The following is a 19734-nucleotide window of genomic DNA, read 5'->3' as shown; positions in this document are numbered from 1 at the left end:
AGAGAGGCCAATCTACTTCGAGTGTAACTAAACAAGCCAATGCACATTGGCATGCAATCATATGCATCAGCTGCTCGCCTCGCAGCGCGGGTATATAATGAGCAGCAGGTGCGTTGCATCTTCAGGTTTTCGCTGAGGAGCCGAACCAAGCAGGCGGCAGCATCAGCAGGACAACGACTGTGGCGACGGGACGTACATCTCCGTTCCCTCCTTCAGGGAACGAGGGTTACCTTTGTAACCGAGACGTTCCCATTCAGTCGGTCACGTTCGACGTACGTCGGACAGACTGACGAATAGGAATCCCTACCAAAGCGCCACAGGAGCTGACCTCTTCCAGCGCTCTGTTGTAAGCCACCTGAACCTCCTTGCCTGCGGACGGTGGGACAGGGCTAACACACAGAGAGGATCGATCACTGTTGTTCCCAAACCCATTCAGTGAGATTATTGGATAACGCTGGGAAAGCGTAACCTTTCGTTAGAAAAGGAACACTGCGGAAGCCACATCCTTCCCCGAAGGAGTTATGTGGAGAAGTACATATGGACTAACCCTGTAGGGTTGTGCTACATATGGAAGAACTGGGGTGACTCCAACTCGGTTAGAGATGGGTTCTCCCAGAGGGAAAGACACGGGCTTCGTTTAGGAGCAGCCGTGGAAAAACCCATATGGGATCCCTGTAGGGTCACACATATGAACCCCAGCCTAAATCCGGTTCTCAAGGATGCAACGGAGTATAGGCCTGGCGCCAGACGCTCCGCCATGTCGGCTGCCGAAGGGAATCGGAGGACTCGACAGGGTCTGCCTGTAGGGACTCTCTGGAGAACGAAGCGCATGTAGCGCAGCAAGCCGACACTAAGCCGGGGCCTCTCCGTGCCTCTGACCTGAGGCGAGAACACGGGAGGAGACCGGCTCGACACGAAGGCTATAGTATCTAGCGAACGTGTTAGGTGTCGCCCAGCCTGCAGCTCTACAAATGTCTGTTAGCGAGGCGCCACGAGCCAGCACCCAGGAGGATGCTACACCTCTCGTGGAGTGAGCATGCAACCTGAGCGGGCAGGGCACGCCCTGAGCTTGGTAAGCCAGGGCGATGGCATCCACTATCCAGTGGGCCATCCTCTGCTTGGAGACAGCCTTTCCCTTCTGCTGGCCTCCGTAACAGACAAAGAGCTGGTCTGAGGTCCTGAAGCTTCGAGTTCTGTCTATGTACAGTCGCAAAGCACGGACTGGACAGAGCAAAGCCAGGGCTGGGTCTTCCTCCTCCGAGGGCAGCGCTTGCAGGCTCACTACCTGATCCCTGAAGGGAGTGGTAGGAACCTTGGGCACATAGCCAGGCCAGGGTCTCAGTACCACGTGGCTGTCACCCGGCCCGAACTCCAGGCATGATTCGTCGACCGAAAATGAGTGCAGGTCCCCTACCCTCTTGATGGAGGCCAATGCAACCAGCAGCAAAGTCTTCATAGACAGAATCTTTAAGTCTGCCGATTGCAAAGGCTCAAAGGGAGCAATCTGAAGTGCTCTTAGCACCAGAGCGAGGTCCCAAGAGGGTATGGAGGGGGGACGAGGAGGATTTAACCGTCTTGCCCCCCTAAGGAACCTGACGACCAGGTCGTTCTGACCAACAGATTTGCCATCTATGTGGTCGTGGTAAGCGGAGATAGCAGCAGTATGGACTTTGAGGGTGGAGGGGGACAGCCTATGCTCCAACCCTTGCTGCAAGAAGGAAAGCACGACTCCGATCGAGCATCTTCGGGGGTCTTCTCGGCGAGAAGAGCACCACTCAACAAACAGGTTCCACTTTGAGGCGTAAGCACGTCTCGTAAACAGTGCACGTGCCGAAGTGATGGTGTTAAGTACCTCAGGGGGTAAGTCACCTAGAACCTCCGGGTGCCAAAGAGTGCCCCGTCTCTGAGAAAGAAGGTCCTTCCTCAGAGGAATGGGCCAGGGAGGGGCTGTCGCGAGGAGTGAGAGTTCTGGGAACCAGGTCTGGTTGGGTCAGTAGGGCGCAACTAGCAGGACCTGCTCCTCGTCTGTCTGTGCAAGTAGGCTCACTGGGGGAAACGCATAATTGCGCAGGCCCCGGGGCCAGCTGTGTGCCAGTGCGTCTGTCCCGAGTGTTCCCTCGGTCAGAGAGTAAAACAACTGGCAGTGGGAGGTTTCTGGTGAGGCAAACAGGTCTACCTGAGCCTCTCCGAACTCTCTCCAGATCAGCTGGACCACCTGGGGGTGGAGTCGCCACTCTCCTGGCAGCGCAGCTCGTGATAGCTCGTCGGCCACACAGTTGAGCACACTGGGAACATGAATGGCGCGAAGCGACCTCAGATGCTTCCGGGCGAGTTGCGACATGCGACGGGAGCGTAGACCACCTTGACGGTTGATGTACGCAAAGGTCGCAGTGTTGTCCATACAGACCAGTACATGCTTTCCCCGTAGCGGCCCTTTGAGGCGGCTCAGAGCAAGACGTACTGCTAGCAACTCGAGGCAATTGATGTGCCAATGCAGATGGGGTCCCGTCCAAACCCCTGACACTGCCTGCCCATTGTACGTGGCACCCCAGCCGGTGGCAGAAGCATCTGTGAATACCACAGCATGCCGGGACACTTGTTCTAGGGGCACTCCTACCCGGAGAAACAAAGGGTCCGACCACGGACTGAAGGCTTGACGGCACTCCTGAGTGATTGGCACCCGGAACGTGCCGCGTTGCCATGCCCATCTCGGGACTCGGCCGTGAAGCCAGTGTTGAAGCGGTCTCATATGAAGCAGACCGAGCGGGGTTACTGCCGCCGTGGCCGCCATATGCCCCAGGAGCCTCTGAAAGAATTTCAGTGGGACCGCTGTCCTGCCATTGAACGTATTCAGGCAGTTCAACACCGACTGAGCACGTTCCTCTGTGAGGCGTGCTATCTGTTCGACCGAATCCAGCTCCATACCGAGAAAAGAGATCCTCTGCACAGGGGAGAGTTTGCTCTTTTCCCAGTTGACCTGAAGACCCAACTGGCTGAGGTGTCTGAGCACCAAATCCCTGTGTTCGCACAACTGACCCCGGGACTGTGCTAGAATGAGCCAGTCGTCGAGGTAGTTGAGAATGCATTCTCTCATGGGAACAAGGGCTCCCTCCACGACTTTCGTAAAGACGCGGAGAGACAGGGCCAGCCCGAAGGGTAGGACTCTGTACTGATATGCTCGACCTTCGAACGCAAAGCGCAGGAATGGCCTGTGTCGCGGAAGAATCGAGACATGGAAGTACGCGTCCTTCAGGTCGATCACTGCAAACCAATCTCGGGGACGGATGCACTCGAAAATGCGCTTCTGCGTAAGCATTTTGAACGGTAGCTTGTGCAGGCTCTGATTCAAAACTCGCAGGTCCAAGATCGGTCGTAACCCACCGCTTTTCTTGGGTACAATGAAGTAGGGACTGTAGAACCCTGACCTCATATCGGCTGGAGGGACCGGCTCGATCGCTTCCTTCGCCAGAAGGACCTCGATCTCCGCACGCAAGACAGAGGCATCGACATCTTTCACTACAGTGAAGTGGACGCCCTTGAACCTGGGGGGACGCCGGGCGAACTGAATCGCATAGCCGAGCCTGATGGTCCGAATGAGCCAGCGAGAGATGGACTGGGTAGCGCTAACCAGGCTCCCAGAGGGACCACAGGCGTACCCGCAGCGGGGCAGCGAGGTGGAACGCAGGGACGCGGCCCGGGAGGCTCTCTCTGCGAGGCGGCCCGAAGCGGCGTCACAGTGTGCTGTGCAACACTTACCTGCTTCCACGGTGCTGCCCGCTGCTGCCGCTGGCGACAGAAGAGGGGGATGAGAGTGGTGAGGTACTTGCCCTCCCACTGCTCTCCGAGCCCTCTTCGGACCCGGAGATAGAGGAAACTGCTATTTTATTGAAAATTTGGGAACACAAACAAAAGGAAACAAAGGATTCTCCACCCGGCCCTCCTCCGGGGGAAGGAGCGGTGCGGTCACCATCTCCTGTAGAGCAGTCCCATCCATCTCCGGGTCGCCCGTCCTAGGGCCGCTTGCCACCCTTCTTCTTGGGGGGTGGCTGGACGGGCTGGGCACCCCGACCGCGACCGGCTCCACGACGCCGCTTTGCTGAAGGCTGCTGCTGCTGGGGCGCGGGAGCGGGGGCGTATCCCTCATGTCCGCGAGACACAGCCAGAGATGGCACTCCTGGACCACCAGAGTGGACATCGCACGACCCACTGACCGCGCCGTGACCTTCGTCGCACGAAGCGCGAGGTCCGTCGCAGCACGAAGTTCCTGAAGAACTTGCGGGTCATGACCACCCTCGTGCAGGTCCTTCAGTGCCTTGGCCTGATGGACCTGCAACAACGCCATAGCGTGTAGGGCAGAGGCGGCTTCCCCACAGGCCTGGTAAGCCTTGCCGGTAAGATCCGACGAGTACTTACAGGCCTGGGAAGGGAGAGACGGCTCCCCCCGCCAGGTGGAGTTAGGGCACAGTTGCATAGCAACGGCCTATTCCACAGGGGGTATGCGCGTGTAACCCTTAGCCGCCCCGCCATCAAGGGTGGTGAGGGAGGAGGACCCACCGACACGGTTTCGGGCAGTAAAAGGTGCCGTCCATGTGCCAGTGAGTTCTTCATGCACCTCCGGGAAGAATGGCACTGGGGTGGGGGGCTGAGAACCAGCCCTTGCCACCCCGAGATACCAATCATCCAACCTCGAGGGTTCGGGACACGGTGGAGGATCCCACACGAGCCCGACCCTGTTGGCGGCCCGGGAAAGCATAGCCATCATTTGGAACGAGCCAGTAGCACCGGGACTCCGCCCCTTTGCAGGAAGTGGAGTCTAGACCGCAACTCCGCGACGGTCATCTTCCCACAATGGGTGCATGACTCGTCCACAAACGCCGCCTCAGCGTGCTTTAAGCCCAAACACGCGATATAGCGTTGGTGACCATCCCGAGGCGCCAGGTAACGACCACATCCAGCAGCACACAAGTAGAACGACATTTTAAAAAGACGTGGACTACTCGTGTAAGCTCTTTTAGGGACTAACTCTCTTAGGTGCCGAAGCACGCAGGGGAATAGCCGCTGAAACACAGACAGGGAATGTGCAGCCTGTCGTGTGCACTCTCCTTGCAGACGCTGCCTCTTACCAGGTGTCAAAACAGCTTTTAAGCGCTCTTAAGCGCACTGTTACCAGCTGTAAAAACGGCTTTCACAGCTGGGAACAGCTTCCTTTTGTTCAAAGAAAAAAGGCAAAAAAATAAAGAAAAGGAGAAAGTGAAATCGGCCCCGCTGCTGTGCTGTCCTCCTGCACCAGACGAAAAGAGCAGTCACAGAAGAGCTGACTCGTTGTAGTCTTTCAAACACTCGCTTTGTAGACCCCACTGTGTTTGTTCAGTAGTTCGGCTCCGAAGCGAAAAGCTGAAGATGCAACGCACCTGCTGCTCATTATATACCCGCGCTGCGAGGCGAGCAGCTGATGCATATGATTGCATGCCAATGTGCATTGGCTCGTTTAGTTACACTCGAAGTAGATTGGCCTCTCTGGCGAGATTCCTATTCATCGGTCTGTCCAACGTACGTCGAACGTGACCGACTGAATGGGAACACTGATTATCTCTTCATCACAGCACCTGTTAGTGGGTGAAATATATATTAGGCAGCAAGTGAACATTTTGTCCTCAAAGTTGATGTATTAGAAGCAGGAAAAACGGTTGTAAAGTGTAAGGATTTGAGCGAGTTTGACAAGGGCCAAGTTGTGACTGCTCTGACGACTGGGTCAGAGCATCTCCAAAACTGCTGCTCTTGTGGGGTGTTCCAGGTCTGCAGTAGTCAGTATCTATCAAAAGTGGTCCAAGGAAGGAACAGTGGTGAACCGGTGACAGGGTCATGGGTGGCCAAGACTCATTCATGCATGTGGGGAACGAAGGCTGGCCCATGTGGTCTGATCCAACAGACGAGCTACTGTAGCTCAAATTGCTCAAGAATTTAATGTTGGTTCTGATAGAAAGGTATCAGAATACACAGTGCATCACAGTTTGTTGCGTATGGGGCTGCATAGCCAGTCAGGGTGCCCATGCTGACCCCTGTCCACCGGTGGCCTGGTCTGATGAATCACATTTTCTTTTACATCACATGGGGAACACATGACACCAGGATGCACTATGGGAAGGGGTCCTGCCATCCATGTGGATGTTACTTCAATACCTACCTAAGCATTGTTGCAGACCATGGAAACTGTATTCCCTGGTGTCTGTGGCCTCTTTCAGCAGGATAATGCACCCTGCCACAAAGCAAAAATGGTTCAGGAATAGTTTGAGGAGCACAACGAATTTGAGGTGTTGACTTGGCCTCCAAATTCCCCAGATCTCAATCCAATCGAGCATCTGTGGGATGTGCTAAACAAACAAGTCCGATCCATGGAGGCTCCACCTCGCAACTTACAGGACTTGAAGGATCTGCTGCTAATATCTTGGTGCCAGATACCACAGCACACCTTCAGGGGTCTAGTGGAGTCCATGCCTCGACGGGTCAGGGCTGTTTTAGCAGCAAAAGGGGAACCAACAAAGTATTAGGAAAGTGGTCATAATGTTATGCCTGATCGGTGTGTGTGTATATATATATATATATATATATATATATATATATATATATATATATATATATATATACAGTACAGTCCAAAAGTTTGGAACCACTAAGATTTTTAATGTTTTTAAAAGAAGTTTCGTCTGCTCACCAAGGCTACATTTATTTAATTAAAAATACAGTAAAAAACAGTAATATTGTGAAATATTATTACAATTTAAAATAACTGTTTTCTATTTAAATATATTTGACAAAGTAATTTATTCCTGTGATGCAAAGCTGAATTTTCAGCATCGTTACTCCAGTCTTCAGTGTCACATGATCCTTCAGAAATCATTCTAATATGCTGATTTGCTGCTCAATAAACATTTATGATTATTTTCAATGTTGAAAACAGTTGTGTACTTTTTTTTTCAGGATTCCTTGATGAATAGAAAGTTCAAAAGAACAGCATTTATCTGAAATACAAAGCTTCTGTAGCATTATACACTACCGTTCAAAAGTTTGGGGTCAGTAAGAATTTTTATTTTTATTTTTTTGAAAAGAAATTAAAGAAATGAATGCATTTATTCAGCAAGGATGCATTAAATCAATCAAAAGTGGCAGTAAAGACATTTATAATGTTACAAAAGATTAGATTTCAGATAAACTCTGTTCTTTTGAACTTTCTATTCATCAAATAATCCTGAAAAAAAATATTGTACACAAATATTTTGTACAATTGTACACATTAAATGTTTCTTGAGCAGCAGATCAGCATATTAGAATGATTTCTGAAGGATCATGTGACACTAAAGACTGGAGTAATAATGCTGAAAATTCAGCTTTGCCATCACAGGAATAAATTACTTTGTGAAATATATTCAAATACAAAACAGTTATTTTAAATTGTAATAATATTTCACAATATTACTGTTTTTTATTGTATTTTTAATTAAATAAATGTAGCCTTGGTGAGCAGACGAAACTTCTTTTAAAAACATTAAAAATCTTAGTGGTTCCAAACTTTTTGTGAATTAAAATGAACAAACAATGAACAGATGGATTTTTAACTAATATTAACAAAGATTAATACTGTAACAAACTTATATATTAATTTATATAATATTATATAATATATAAGTTTGTATATAATTATATACAAACTTATATATTAATTTATATACACATATACATACACACACACACACACACACAGACACACACTTTAAGCTCACCAATGCAGCATTTTTATTTGATCCAAACTAGTTAAAACATCAATATTGTAAAACATTACATTTTAAAATAACTTTATTTTAATATATTTTAAAATGTAATTTATTCCTGTAATGGCAAAGCTGAATTTACAGCATCCACAAACTGTTCCATGAAATGCCACACAACTATTCTCTTCACTGTTTATTTAAAAAAATACATATTTACAACAGAATAAGTCAATCCTATTGGTAACAATTTACTTAAAGCCTTTATAATGCATTAAATATTTTTATAAATAACTATAACCAAAGTTAAAATGCATTATAGTATTCGCAGATTCTGAATTTGTTTTGTCATGTTTTAAAGCATTAAACTTTTAAAAAGGTGTGTTCGATAAATAATGTATTATAACGGATGTTACAATTATTCATGAGACCATACAATGCCTTATAAGGTGCATTACAGGGCATAATTAATGCATTAAAATACTTTTATAATGCATTATACATGAAGGCTTTAAGTAAAGTTACCAAATTATTTTATCAACACTCCAATGAAGAAAAACATACAGATTTTTTATTAAATGTCCAGGTCAAATGTTGAACATCAGACCATATCAACCTCAAGCGTTTAACATCAACCATAAAGGATGCCAGAGCACTACTGAAACATTTAAAAAACAACAACAACAAAAACACGTCAGAACACGTTGGTAATTGTTTTTTGCTTGAGGTGTTTTTGGCATCACATGGTAATATATGCTGGAAACTTCCATTCCTTCATTCGGTCACCTCTTCCCCATGATGAAGCTGGGCACTTCTGCATCATCATCTTGCTCCTCTGCTTCAGAAGCCGAGGATGATGATGACTCCTCTGAGGCTGCTGACACAAAGACAAGTTATTGCTCACCGCTTAGATGAAAGCTTAAATTACTCAAATTCAATAGGTGCAGTTACTATAATGATGATGACGATGACCTGTGCTGTCATCTAAAAATAGCAGTAGTAAATACAGTGCCTAGATTAAATATTCACATTCATGGGTGTTACAACACCGAAACAGAGGATTTATTTTGCCTTTTGGACACTGATCAATAGAACATTTCTACAAATCAAACATCAATTATCTTCAGTACCAAGTCGGTACTAAAATTTTAAAAATACCAGCATTTCCCCTTATCATTTTGAGCAGATTATTAAACACCTGATTGGCCATCGTGTTCACACGCTCAACAGATACGTCTACGATTGGCTACAATGATCAACACTTCAAAAACGTGTAAATAGCCATCTTTGAAGCTTTTCACCGAACGCTTAGATACACACAGGAGCGTTTGAAAGCAGGGCATATTCTTCGTACCTCGCTTAATACATCTGAGATGATTTGACAGATGCCAGATCTTCTAATCGTGATAATTGAACTCTGGCTAATTTGGTTCTTCAAACGAATTTGCAGATTGGATTAAAATATCTGGATTAAGTTGTCTAAGATTACTGGGTGTTCTCGTGTTCCATGAAAAGGGCAGATGTATCGATAAACGAAACCACGCTCAGCAATGCAGCGATTGGCTGGAGTCAAGACGGCAACGTAATGACATCATAGAATGAGAAAAGACACCTGACTAAAAACTTGACGAATTTCTAGACATTTATAAAGAAACAGCCAAGCGAATAAATGACAGAAGAACGACATAAATGTTATAATAGATATTACGTAATTATTCCCTCACAAATGAATCTCTCAAAGAGTAAAACTGTCGGTGTCTATATTATGACACTACACGGCATTATAGTAGGTTATTATTTGCAAATTTATTTTTAAATCATTATTATTGTCCCTGGTTTACATTAGAGTACTCTTGTGGGAAAGTAGCAGTGGCTGGGACAGACTTTAAGCATCACCTCCGCTTAAAAAGATGCAATCTAATCCTGTTTACATGAAATAAGCCTGCTCCCGAGCAGGTTTGAGTTTACGGACCTGTTGCTATGACAGCAGGTCCAGGATGAGCGTCGAAGAATCGAACAATCCAAGATCATGCCAAATCGCCATCAGTCAAATTCAGCTAAGTGAGTTAGCGACGTACGAAGAATATGCCCCAGGCATCTGACGGATATCCGCTGACTGACGCCTGTTTTCAAATGCTCCCGTCCGTGTGTATCGGTGTAAGCACTGGGTGAAGAGCATCAATGATGTCTATTTACATGTTTTTAAAGTGATCATTGTAGCCAATCACAGACCTATATATTTTGCGCATGAACAAATGGCCAATCAGAGGTGTTTAAGGGTGCGTTCACACTTGTAGTTCGGTTCGTTTGGTTCATTTGGTCCGGACCAAAAAAGAAAAAAAAAACATTTAGTCCTGTTCTGATTAGTGTTCAGATTGGCAATTTTATCACCGAACCAAAAGATACTGAACCTAAAGGCATAGGGATACATTCACAACGTGATTGGTCGGATTTTATGACGCACTGCCTATTTTGAGATGGAACTTACCGAACATCCAAAACAATGCTGTTTGCTGAGGTAAATGCGCTTGTTGTGTGTGCGTAGCCTGCATGATGGTATTTTGGCCAGCTGGGAACTCGTGAAGAGCTTATAAAATGTGTAAAGGAGTCAAAACAGTGGCGGGAATCCATCCGTCACACACAAATGATCTGCTGCGTGGAGACACGCGTCTGATGCCTGTGATGGGCAAACTCGCGACTATGACTAGAAAAAGTGAGGAGCGTGAGGATTCTGTCCTTTTTAGGGTCTCATCTTCCTGTTTTTGGTTGGTTTACATGTCTTTGGTCTGTGTTGCGTTCATATCTCATTCGAACTGCACCAGAGTTCGTTTGGAAGCGGACCGAGACCCAGTGGCGGCTGGCCAATAGAGGGCGCTAGGGCGCCGCCCTCCCTGAACCACACACGCAAAATTATAATCATATAAATTATTTAAATGTATATTTGTATGATGTAATATATTAGAAAATCATCTGTGGAAAATATTTTTTTTTCACAATCACCATATGTCCTCTCTGTGTGCACCACTCAATTTCAGCTGAGGGGCAATCGAGAAATCGCCCAAAGGAGGTGGGTCTTTGTAGAATTTAGTCAAATGCCTATTCAATATATAAATATATTCAAGATGTGACATAAAATTTAGCCAATCAGCGTCCTCAATTCTTATCCGCAATGGGCGATTTTTTTGTCGCCCCCATACTGCTCAAATGAGGGCTTGGCCAGTAGTGGCGCGATTTTTAATTAATGTTATGTGACAATGGCGGACTCATGACTTTCACAGACATATTCTCCATCTATAAAAGTTAGAAAGTCGAGAAAATATTTCCATTTTGCAGTCAGGCGTGGACGAGCCTTCAGCAAGCACAAACTTCCGTGAACGAGCGCCGCCGCGCGCCGAACAGACGGAGTTCAATCTGAGTAAAATACATTTTGCTCAAAATATTTGTTGACGAACATAATTATGTAGAATTTCGAACCTACAACTAAGTGTATTTGTACGATAGCAGTAACTGTGTAAAGTGACTATTGTAGGGTAATCAAAATAATAATAATTATTAGTCTGTTCTTTTGTTTTTATTTATTTTCATTTTTAGTTTATTGTATTTAATTTCTGCTTCAAAAAACATTTTGTTTTTAGATTGTAAAGGTACAATTTTAGAATGTAGCCTAGGCCTAATGTGATTTGACCCCTTTTTTTTGCACTAATTATAGCATATACTACACAATTACATTCATGTTTGTTTTTATAGCCTTCAATATGAACATTGTTTCTAGGACAATATTGGGCAGGATCTTAAATAAAATTGTTTTTTTAATTAAATACAGATTTATTTATTTATTTAGATCTCAGCCCTATGGCATGCTTTAAATACTGAATTTTCCATGTTTTAGATAGATACATTATTATATCACTTGTTAAATGGTTATTTAACAATTAGCCTATTCATTCCTGCATTTCTAAATTGTTTTTTTTTTTTTTTTTTGTGCCCCCCCAAATATTTTTTGCACCAGCCGCCACTGCCGAGACCCATCTTTTCAGCAGTCTCGGTCCGCACCAGGGTTCGGATGGCAGCGTTCACACATGTTCAAATGAACCGCACTAACAGAGCAATCTCACCAGGGTTCGTTTTAATCGAACCAAACATGACAAGTGTGAACACACCCTAAGAATCTGCTCAACAGTGCTCCAAATGATAGGGGGAATTGCTGGTATTGTCAAATTTGTAAAAGTTCAGTACCTTCTTGGTATCAAAGTCCAAAGTGTCCACTGTGATTAAATTCTGTAATACCACAGAATGTGAACAAGTTAATACTTGTATTTCATTATATCCAACCTTCTTTCTGGCTCTCCATCTTGGCTTTCTTGGCCATCAACTTCTTTTGTTTCAACTTTTCCCTAAATGACACAAAAGAACAATTGAGATTCAGAAACTACAGATAAACTAAGTTTTCTAAAGATTCTAGTATCTGAATCAAACAAGAAGGTATTTTGCGAACCTCTTCTTTCTGCGTTTGGCTGTTCTTTCCTCAGCAGCCTTTTGGTTTTCTTTCACCTTCTTAATATAGTCTTCATCCAGCTTTTGCTGCAAGAGTGAAAAATTAGATGTGAACCAATATTACCTCTATTGCATCTAGAAAAGTAAAAAAAAAAAAAAAAAAAAAAAAAAAAAAAATCTTGAAAACAGACCCCATTAATGAAGGAGTCAGACAAACATACTCTATGCAAATAATGTTGGAAATTTTTATTTTTTAATAACATTCTATTTTAATGGAGTGGTTTAAAGTCTTCTGAAGAGACAATCACTTTATGTAATTAACAGATTTAATTTAGGCTTTAATTCCCATTTAAACACCTGAATATTACATTGGCAAATGCAAATGAATATTGCTCGACACAGCAACAGCAAAATGTACGTCCTCTGCACCTGTGAGCTTGAGAGCAGAGCAGATCCACCGCTGCTCTGACACCACACCTAAATTCTGTTAAGCCGCTATAAATAACGGGTAGAACTGCATTCCACTAAAGCACTATTCACCAGCAATAATTTAAAGTCTAAAAAAAAGGGTGGACTGAAAAAACAACAAAAACAATGCTCTGCGTGTCACTGATAAGCGTGACACACTTTCTAAAACTAAAGTAAAATATCCATCATTCACATGTATATTGTTCTGCAACAATGCTGAGCACATGTCAACATGTGAAACAGATTTCTAGCTGTATATGTCAATACACTTCAATAGCAAAGGAGCATTATTTGAAAAACTGATATTATGGTGTAAATTAGTGCTGTCATGATTCCTTGATTAAATTAGAGTACTCGATTTAAAAAAAAATAAATCATACAATTCATGCTATTAACAAAAAAAAACTATAAGACATTTCATATTAATACAAGATAGAAATACTAAAATACATTCAGATGATACTTTCTTAAATACATCAGTTAAACATCTCTGAATAAAACCGTTGTCTATTAATAATACTCCCGTCCATTAAAATATGTTTAATAATCATTGTAATATTTTTAACCATCACTCTGAGTTTGCCTGCTTTGATGTCAACATGTTTAAGAAATTACAGTAGCTGTGGCATTTCTATTGTAAAGAAGTGGTCAAGTATTAAAGATTAGTGGTGGACATGAATTAAATGTTGTTTGGCCAATATTAAACAAGAATTTAATCTGCTGTAAAGTAACAACACCACCAGGCCATTGGCGCCCTCTGTAGGCATTTGTTATAATATGTAATGCACATATGTTGATGTTTATATTATGTATATTACATTGTGTATTTTAGCAGTGTTGTTCAATAAAATCATATGATTACTTTCTTTAGATACTGTATCTGAACCAACTATTATTGCCTCAATGTCATTATAACCATGTATTTTAAGTCATTTTACTGGTTATTGTTCACTTAGGTCTATTTTTATTACATCAAAAGATATTGTACGCACTCCAAAAGATAACCAGTCCGTTCTCAGGTGCATAAATCAAGAAAAGTTTGATCAACCAAAAAAAACTAAATTGTCCGCACACTGAAAGACATAAAATTAGACCAGGGCAGGGTCTATCAAAAAAATGACTTCAATTTAAAGGATTAGTTCACTTTCAAATAAAATTTTCCTGATAATTCACTCACCCCCATGTCATCCAAGATGTTCATGTCTTTCTTTCTTCAGTCGAAAATAAATTAAGGTTTTTGATGAAAACATTCCAGGATTATTCTCCTTATAGTGGACTTCAATGGCCTCCAGACGGTTGAAGGTCAAAATGACAGTTTCAGTGCAGCTTCAAAGGGCTTTAAACGATACCAGACGAGGAATAAGGGTCTTATCTAGTGAAACGATCGGTCAAAAAAATGTACATGTATATGCTTTATATAAACAAATGATCGCTTTCCAAGTGCTTCCGCCAAAACCGCATTTTCGTATTCTTCAAAAAGCTTACGCTGTATGTCCTACGCCTTCCCTATTCTCCTTACGGAACGAACGCAGTGCCAGTTACATTTTTTCCGCAAGTAGAATAGGGAGAATCGTTTAAAGCACTTTGAAGCTGCACTGAAACTGTCATTTTGACCTTCAACCGTCTGGAGTCCATTGAGGTCCACTATAAGGAGAATAACCCTGGAATGTTTTCAACAAAAACCTTCATTTCTTTTCGACTGAAGAAAGAAAGACATGAACATCTTGGATGACATGGGGGTGAGTAAAAGTGAAAAAAGTGAACTAATCCTTTAACATCTGCAAAGTGAAAAAAAGTGCAAAAAAAGTGAAAGGCGTCTTAAAAACAGACCAAAGAGCAGTGCAGTCATTTTAGTGATAGACACTTGCCCTGGTCTAATTGCATGTCTTTCAGTGTGCGGACAATTTTGGTCTATTTTTATTACCATTTAAAATTATCCAATCACTCGATTAATCTTCAAAATAATCGTTAGTGACGGCCCTAGTGTAAGTTGAACTACTGACATACATGCATTGTAAAGCAGCTTCTAGTTAATCATCATGTGCTTTAGGCAAAAATAAACCTACCTTGTCAGATATTCGTTCCAGGAACTCCTGTCTCTGATACTCTCGACGGCGCAGATGTCTATACACATGGAATTCACCGCTGCCTGCTCCAGCACTGGAGCCTGAAAAAATGAAACATAACAGCACTCAATAAAGACATATTCAGTTACATGTAAATAAAAATAAATTACAAATAAATTCTGTTATCCTGACAGATTATTTGCAAGAGCAAAAATTCTGGGAATGATGGAATCAATGAACAGTAAAGTGTATGAAGTACAAGACAAAATATTAATCCATATGAAAACTTGATAGTATCACAACACAGATCAACAAAAATATTCACTGTTAAAGGGTTAGTTCACCCATTCTGTCATCATTTACTCACCCTGATGTCGTCCCAAACCAACTACCACTTTGAAGATTCAAAAAGTTCATAAAGAGATTGTAAAACTAATCCATATTAATTAAATTGTTTAGACCAAATTTTTTGAAGAGACACGATCACTTTATACACTGAACAGATTCAACAGGGTTAGTTCACCCAAAAATGAAAATTATGTAATTTATTACTCACCCTCATATTAATATTATAAAGCGACGAGAATATTTTTGGTGCGCTAAAAAAACCAAAATAACGACTTATATAGTGATGGTCGATTTCAAAACACTGCTTCAGGAAGCTTCGGAGCATAAATGAATCAGTGTATCGAATCATGATTCGGATCGCGTATCAAACTGCTGAAATCACGTGACTCTGGCGCTCCGAACCATTGATTCAACACAAAAGATTCATAACGCTCCGATGCTTCATGAAGCAGTGTTTCGAAATCGGCCATCACTTTATAAGTCATTATTTTGGTTTTTTTTTGGTGCACCAAAAATATTCTCGTCGCTTTATAATATTAATATTGAACCACTGTACTCACATGAACTGATTTAAATATGTTTTTAGTACATTAATGGATCTTGAGAGAGGAAATGTCATTGCTGGCTATGGAGGCCTCACTGAGTCAACAGATTTCATCAAAAATATCTTAATTTGCATTCTGAAGATGAACGAAGGTCTTACGGCATGAGGGTGAGTAATAAATTACATTATTTTCATTTTTGGGTGAACTAACCCTTTAAGGCTTTTATTCACATATAAACATTCATCAACTCAAACATCAGTTGTGGTAAACAAAAGCTCAAGCATGTTTGCTTGATGTGCGAGAACAAACGAGGCTCATTCTCGTGTGTTACGCAGCACGTTTGAGCTTCCGCAAGAATCCATAAGGTTTGTTCTCATGCATCAACCAAGTGATCAATGTTTACATGTAAATAAAAGCCTAAATTCAATCTGTTTATCATATAAAGCAATTGTGATTCTTCAGAAAATTTGGATTAAACTGATTCATATGGAGTTTTATGATCTCTTTATGAACTTTTTGAAGTAACAGTTAGTTAGAAAGTAGTTACATGGACTGTCAATGGAGGGACAGAAATCTCTCAATTACATTTAAAATATCTTCATTTGTGTTTCAGAGATGAAGTCCTATGGGTTTGGAATGACATAAGTGTGAGTAACTGTAAATGTTGAGAAGCATCTACCTTTATTAACATATGTTGTTATGTTTTTGTTTGTTTGCTCTGAGTGATAGCCAATCACAAAACCTAGAGACAGCTCTGGATGGACTACCTGTTGGTGCAGCCAATGGCAATATGGGGAGTCAGTGTTCAAACAAACAAACAACTTTTGCAAGTGTTTTAAAAATAATTCTTCAAAATGCACAACCCAAACACTCTAAGGCCCGGTTTCACAGACAGGGTTTAGCCTGAGCCAGGATTAGACCTTAGTTTAATTAGGATATTTAAGTAACTTTTATAAACGTACACTAGAAAAGAACATTACAGGTGTGCATCTCGATACAAAACAATGGCATGGACATATTTTAAGATATGTCAGTACAAGTTGCTTTCAGTTAAAACACCTCATACATACATTTTAGTCTGGATCTAGCTTAAAAGGATTAGTCCACTTTTAAATTAACTTTTATAAACACAAAGTATCGCCTTGAACGTGCTTCCGCTTTCAGTATTCTTCAAAACGCTTACGCTGTATGTCCTACACCTTCCCTATTCTACTTACGGAACAAACGCGGCACCAGTTTTGTTTTTTTCCATAAGTAGAATAGGGAAGGCGTAGGACATTCAGCGCAAGCGTTTTGAAGAATACGGAAAGCGGAAGCACGCTCAAGGCTATAATGTGTGTTTGTAAAGCATATACAGTTGTATTTTTTTCGAAAATGACCAATCGTTTTGCTAGATAAGACCCTTATTCCTCGTCTGGTATCGTGTAGAGCCCTTTGAAGCTGCACTGAAACTGTAATTTTGACCTTCAACCGTTTGTGCTCCACTGAAGTCAACTATAAGGAAACCTTAATTTCTTTTCGACTGAAGAAAGAAAGACATGAACATCTTGGATGACATGGGGGTGAGTAAATTATAAGGAAAGTTTATTTAAAAGTGGACTAATCCTTTAAGCCTTGTCTATGAAACTGGGCCTAGAAGTGTTTTTTTAAGCTTACTTATTCAGGGGCGCCCAACATCACTACCACAGCGAAAGACTCCCGACCAAATGATTCTTATGAGCGGTTCTTTTTAGTGAATCGAAACACTTGAATCAAACACATTTGTGAAACATTCGAATCGTTACTGAATTCATTTCACTCACTTCCTAAACTGCAATTACAAATTGTTACTTTAATCACGTCCAACTGAACCAAGAAGTGGTTTTAGTGACCTACAATTCATGAGATGTATATGTTTGAACATTAATTTAAGTAATCAGTTGAAAATGAATGATTATACCACAGCCACACGTTTAATTATGAGCAATCATTGGGCATTTGTAAACACTTTTTACAAGAATTGTATCAAGTTTATGCCTTTCTTGTGCGCTATAGTGGTCCTGCTAAAATCTGCAGTTCTCATTTGGAGCATTAAGAGAGCATTAAGAGCAAAAAGCATTTTTCCCCTATAATTATTTCTTCCTTAGAAGTACAAAAAGAATATTTAATGATACTATTAATAAAGCATTAGAGTCGTTCAGAGACGAATTTTTACATTACTCACGATTCCCATCCCAGATGTGAGACAGTAAACAAACACAAACCCATCACATCCCGCACAAACTCTGGTGGAGCGCGTGGATTCCAGTCCTTTGGTCTCTCCGGTATGGGCGCAGGTTTATCCTTTAAAAAATACAGTATAAAACTCAACACTGTTTGATGTGCAATGCATCGTTATCATGAGTTACTACACCAATGAAAACCGCTAGTTTGATATAAAAGTTAAACTCACAGGATTTCGCATCAATCTCTCCAACTTCAGGCGCTGCTCCTCTGCTGGAGTTTTGGCGATAATTAGAGGCTGGGACTCTTTTTTAGGAGCTTTCCCTGATCGCGCATCTTTCTTATCCTCCGCCATGATTCCTCCAGTGTCTTCTTCGAGGCAGGTTTTGAGTTCTTCTTCTGTTCACTCGCGGCAGCTCACTCATCTGTGACCACATACTGCCACCTACTGGACTGATGTGGATCTACATCGTTTTGGGGTATCTTCTTCTTGGTTTTTGGCGCGTTGCATCCTGTGTGCATATCACCACCTACTTTTCTGTTATGCAGTCATGGTTTATTTTTAATCAATTTCTTCCCTGTTTTTGCTCTTTTCTAATTTTTCACATATGCGCACATAGCTAAATAATATTAATACTTACATAATTTATCGATACTATATCCTATTCCTTCTTCCCAGGACCCACCTGGCGCTGCGTGTTTTTGGGTATCAAATATGTGTATTTAGCTAATAACTGAATTACATTTTGCACTTATCATATAGATAGGTCTGAGTTATTAAATCAAATATATATTATAAAAAAATAAAAAAAAATAAATAAATAGAAAATTCACCATTCATCCTCCAGATGTAATCCCCCAAATCTAAAATACTAAAAAGTGCCATATTATCATGTTTTTGGACATGTACCAAAGTAATTAGTACACTGGTGTTCTTTGAAATACTTTGACTACTATACCAGACGGCCAGTAAGTCTGTTTCGAGTGAATCAGTTCATCCTTGCGTCTCGTCTCATATGCAGCGTTGGAAAATCTGGTGAATCGGTTCGCCTGAAACTTTCTGGTTGAATGAAGATGTGACATGATTCACTTTGCTTTCCTTATTTACTTAAGTGCATTTATTAAGTTCTTATTTTAATTACATTTATCATATTCTTTTTCACTGCATTATGTTTGAATGTGTTCGTCATGAACAAATTCAAAGTTTATTACGACCAGTGTTGGGAAAAGCTTTTAAAAGTAATGCATTACAATATTGCGTTACTCCCTAAAAAAAGTAACTAATTGCATTTCTTAGTTACTTTTTATGGAAAGTAATGCATTAATTTAATTACTTTGCCGTTACTTTTTTCTCATCTGGGCTGGGCTGTTTGTTTTTATAACAACAAAATAGTCAATAAATGGGAAAACAAAGTAACTTTATTTGCTTAACTTATTTGAAAAAGTAACTCAGATATTCTGATGTAAATTTAAAATTAATGCGTTACTTGAGTTACTTGAGAAAAGTCATCTGATTATGTAACTGGCGTTACTTGTAACGCTTTACCCCAACACTGATTATGACTACCAGTAGGGGGTGAACTGCAACAGTCCTAACCGGAGATTGCAGGCACTTTACTTTTTATTTGTAATAAAAAGTATTACAAATAAATTTTGATGGATTATGTGATTGAATACTACTCATTTTATCAACAACTTTGATGCAACGGTGATGCAATTAGGAGATCCAAGGTCAAATGATTACATTGATTTTATTTCTTAATAAGTATAATCAGAAAATAAATGATAGACATTAATTTTGAATGATAAAAATGTAAAATGAATAAATGAAAATTATCATAACAGAAT

General features: G+C 41.6%; 1 protein-coding gene across 2 annotated transcripts; it reads right to left on the bottom strand.

The window, feature by feature from the left end:
* Positions 1 to 7767: 7767 nt before the first annotated feature.
* prkrip1 (PRKR interacting protein 1) lies at positions 7768 to 18318 on the bottom strand. Of its 2 annotated transcripts, none has more exons than XM_048189562.1 (6): positions 18116 to 18318; positions 17928 to 18006; positions 14792 to 14892; positions 12259 to 12344; positions 12096 to 12157; positions 7768 to 8640 (listed from the first exon to the last, which is right to left on the bottom strand). In XM_048189562.1, the coding sequence occupies exons 1-6, from the start codon at positions 18239 to 18241 to the stop codon at positions 8546 to 8548; spliced, it is 549 nt and encodes a 182-aa protein (XP_048045519.1). In that variant the 5' UTR covers positions 18242 to 18318; the 3' UTR covers positions 7768 to 8545. The 2 variants fall into 2 exon arrangements, with proteins under 2 accessions (XP_048045519.1, XP_048045520.1); XM_048189563.1 differs by having other exon boundaries at positions 7768 to 8637; positions 18116 to 18314.
* Between the last annotated feature and the right edge of the window lie 1416 nt (positions 18319 to 19734).

This window comes from Megalobrama amblycephala, linkage group LG4 (genome assembly GCF_018812025.1).
Source record: "Megalobrama amblycephala isolate DHTTF-2021 linkage group LG4, ASM1881202v1, whole genome shotgun sequence".
Lineage (NCBI taxonomy): Eukaryota > Metazoa > Chordata > Actinopteri > Cypriniformes > Xenocyprididae > Megalobrama > Megalobrama amblycephala.
The sequence above is the reverse complement of the archived record's forward strand: the minus strand, read 5'-3'. Positions and strand labels throughout refer to the sequence as shown.

What these genes read in the sequence shown, in the direction of transcription:
- prkrip1 (XM_048189562.1), bottom strand. Translation starts at nt 18,241, where the DNA reads ATGGCGGAGGATAAGAAAGATGCGCGATCAGGGAAAGCTCCTAAAAAA. An exon ending in AGAGATTGATGCGAAATCCT is followed by an intron (nt 18,007 to 18,115) that starts GTGAGTTTAACT and finishes TATTTTTTAAAG; the next exon opens with GATAAACCTGCGCCCATACC. An exon ending in GCCAAACGCAGAAAGAAGAG is followed by an intron (nt 12,158 to 12,258) that starts GTTCGCAAAATA and finishes TGTGTCATTTAG; the next exon opens with GGAAAAGTTGAAACAAAAGA.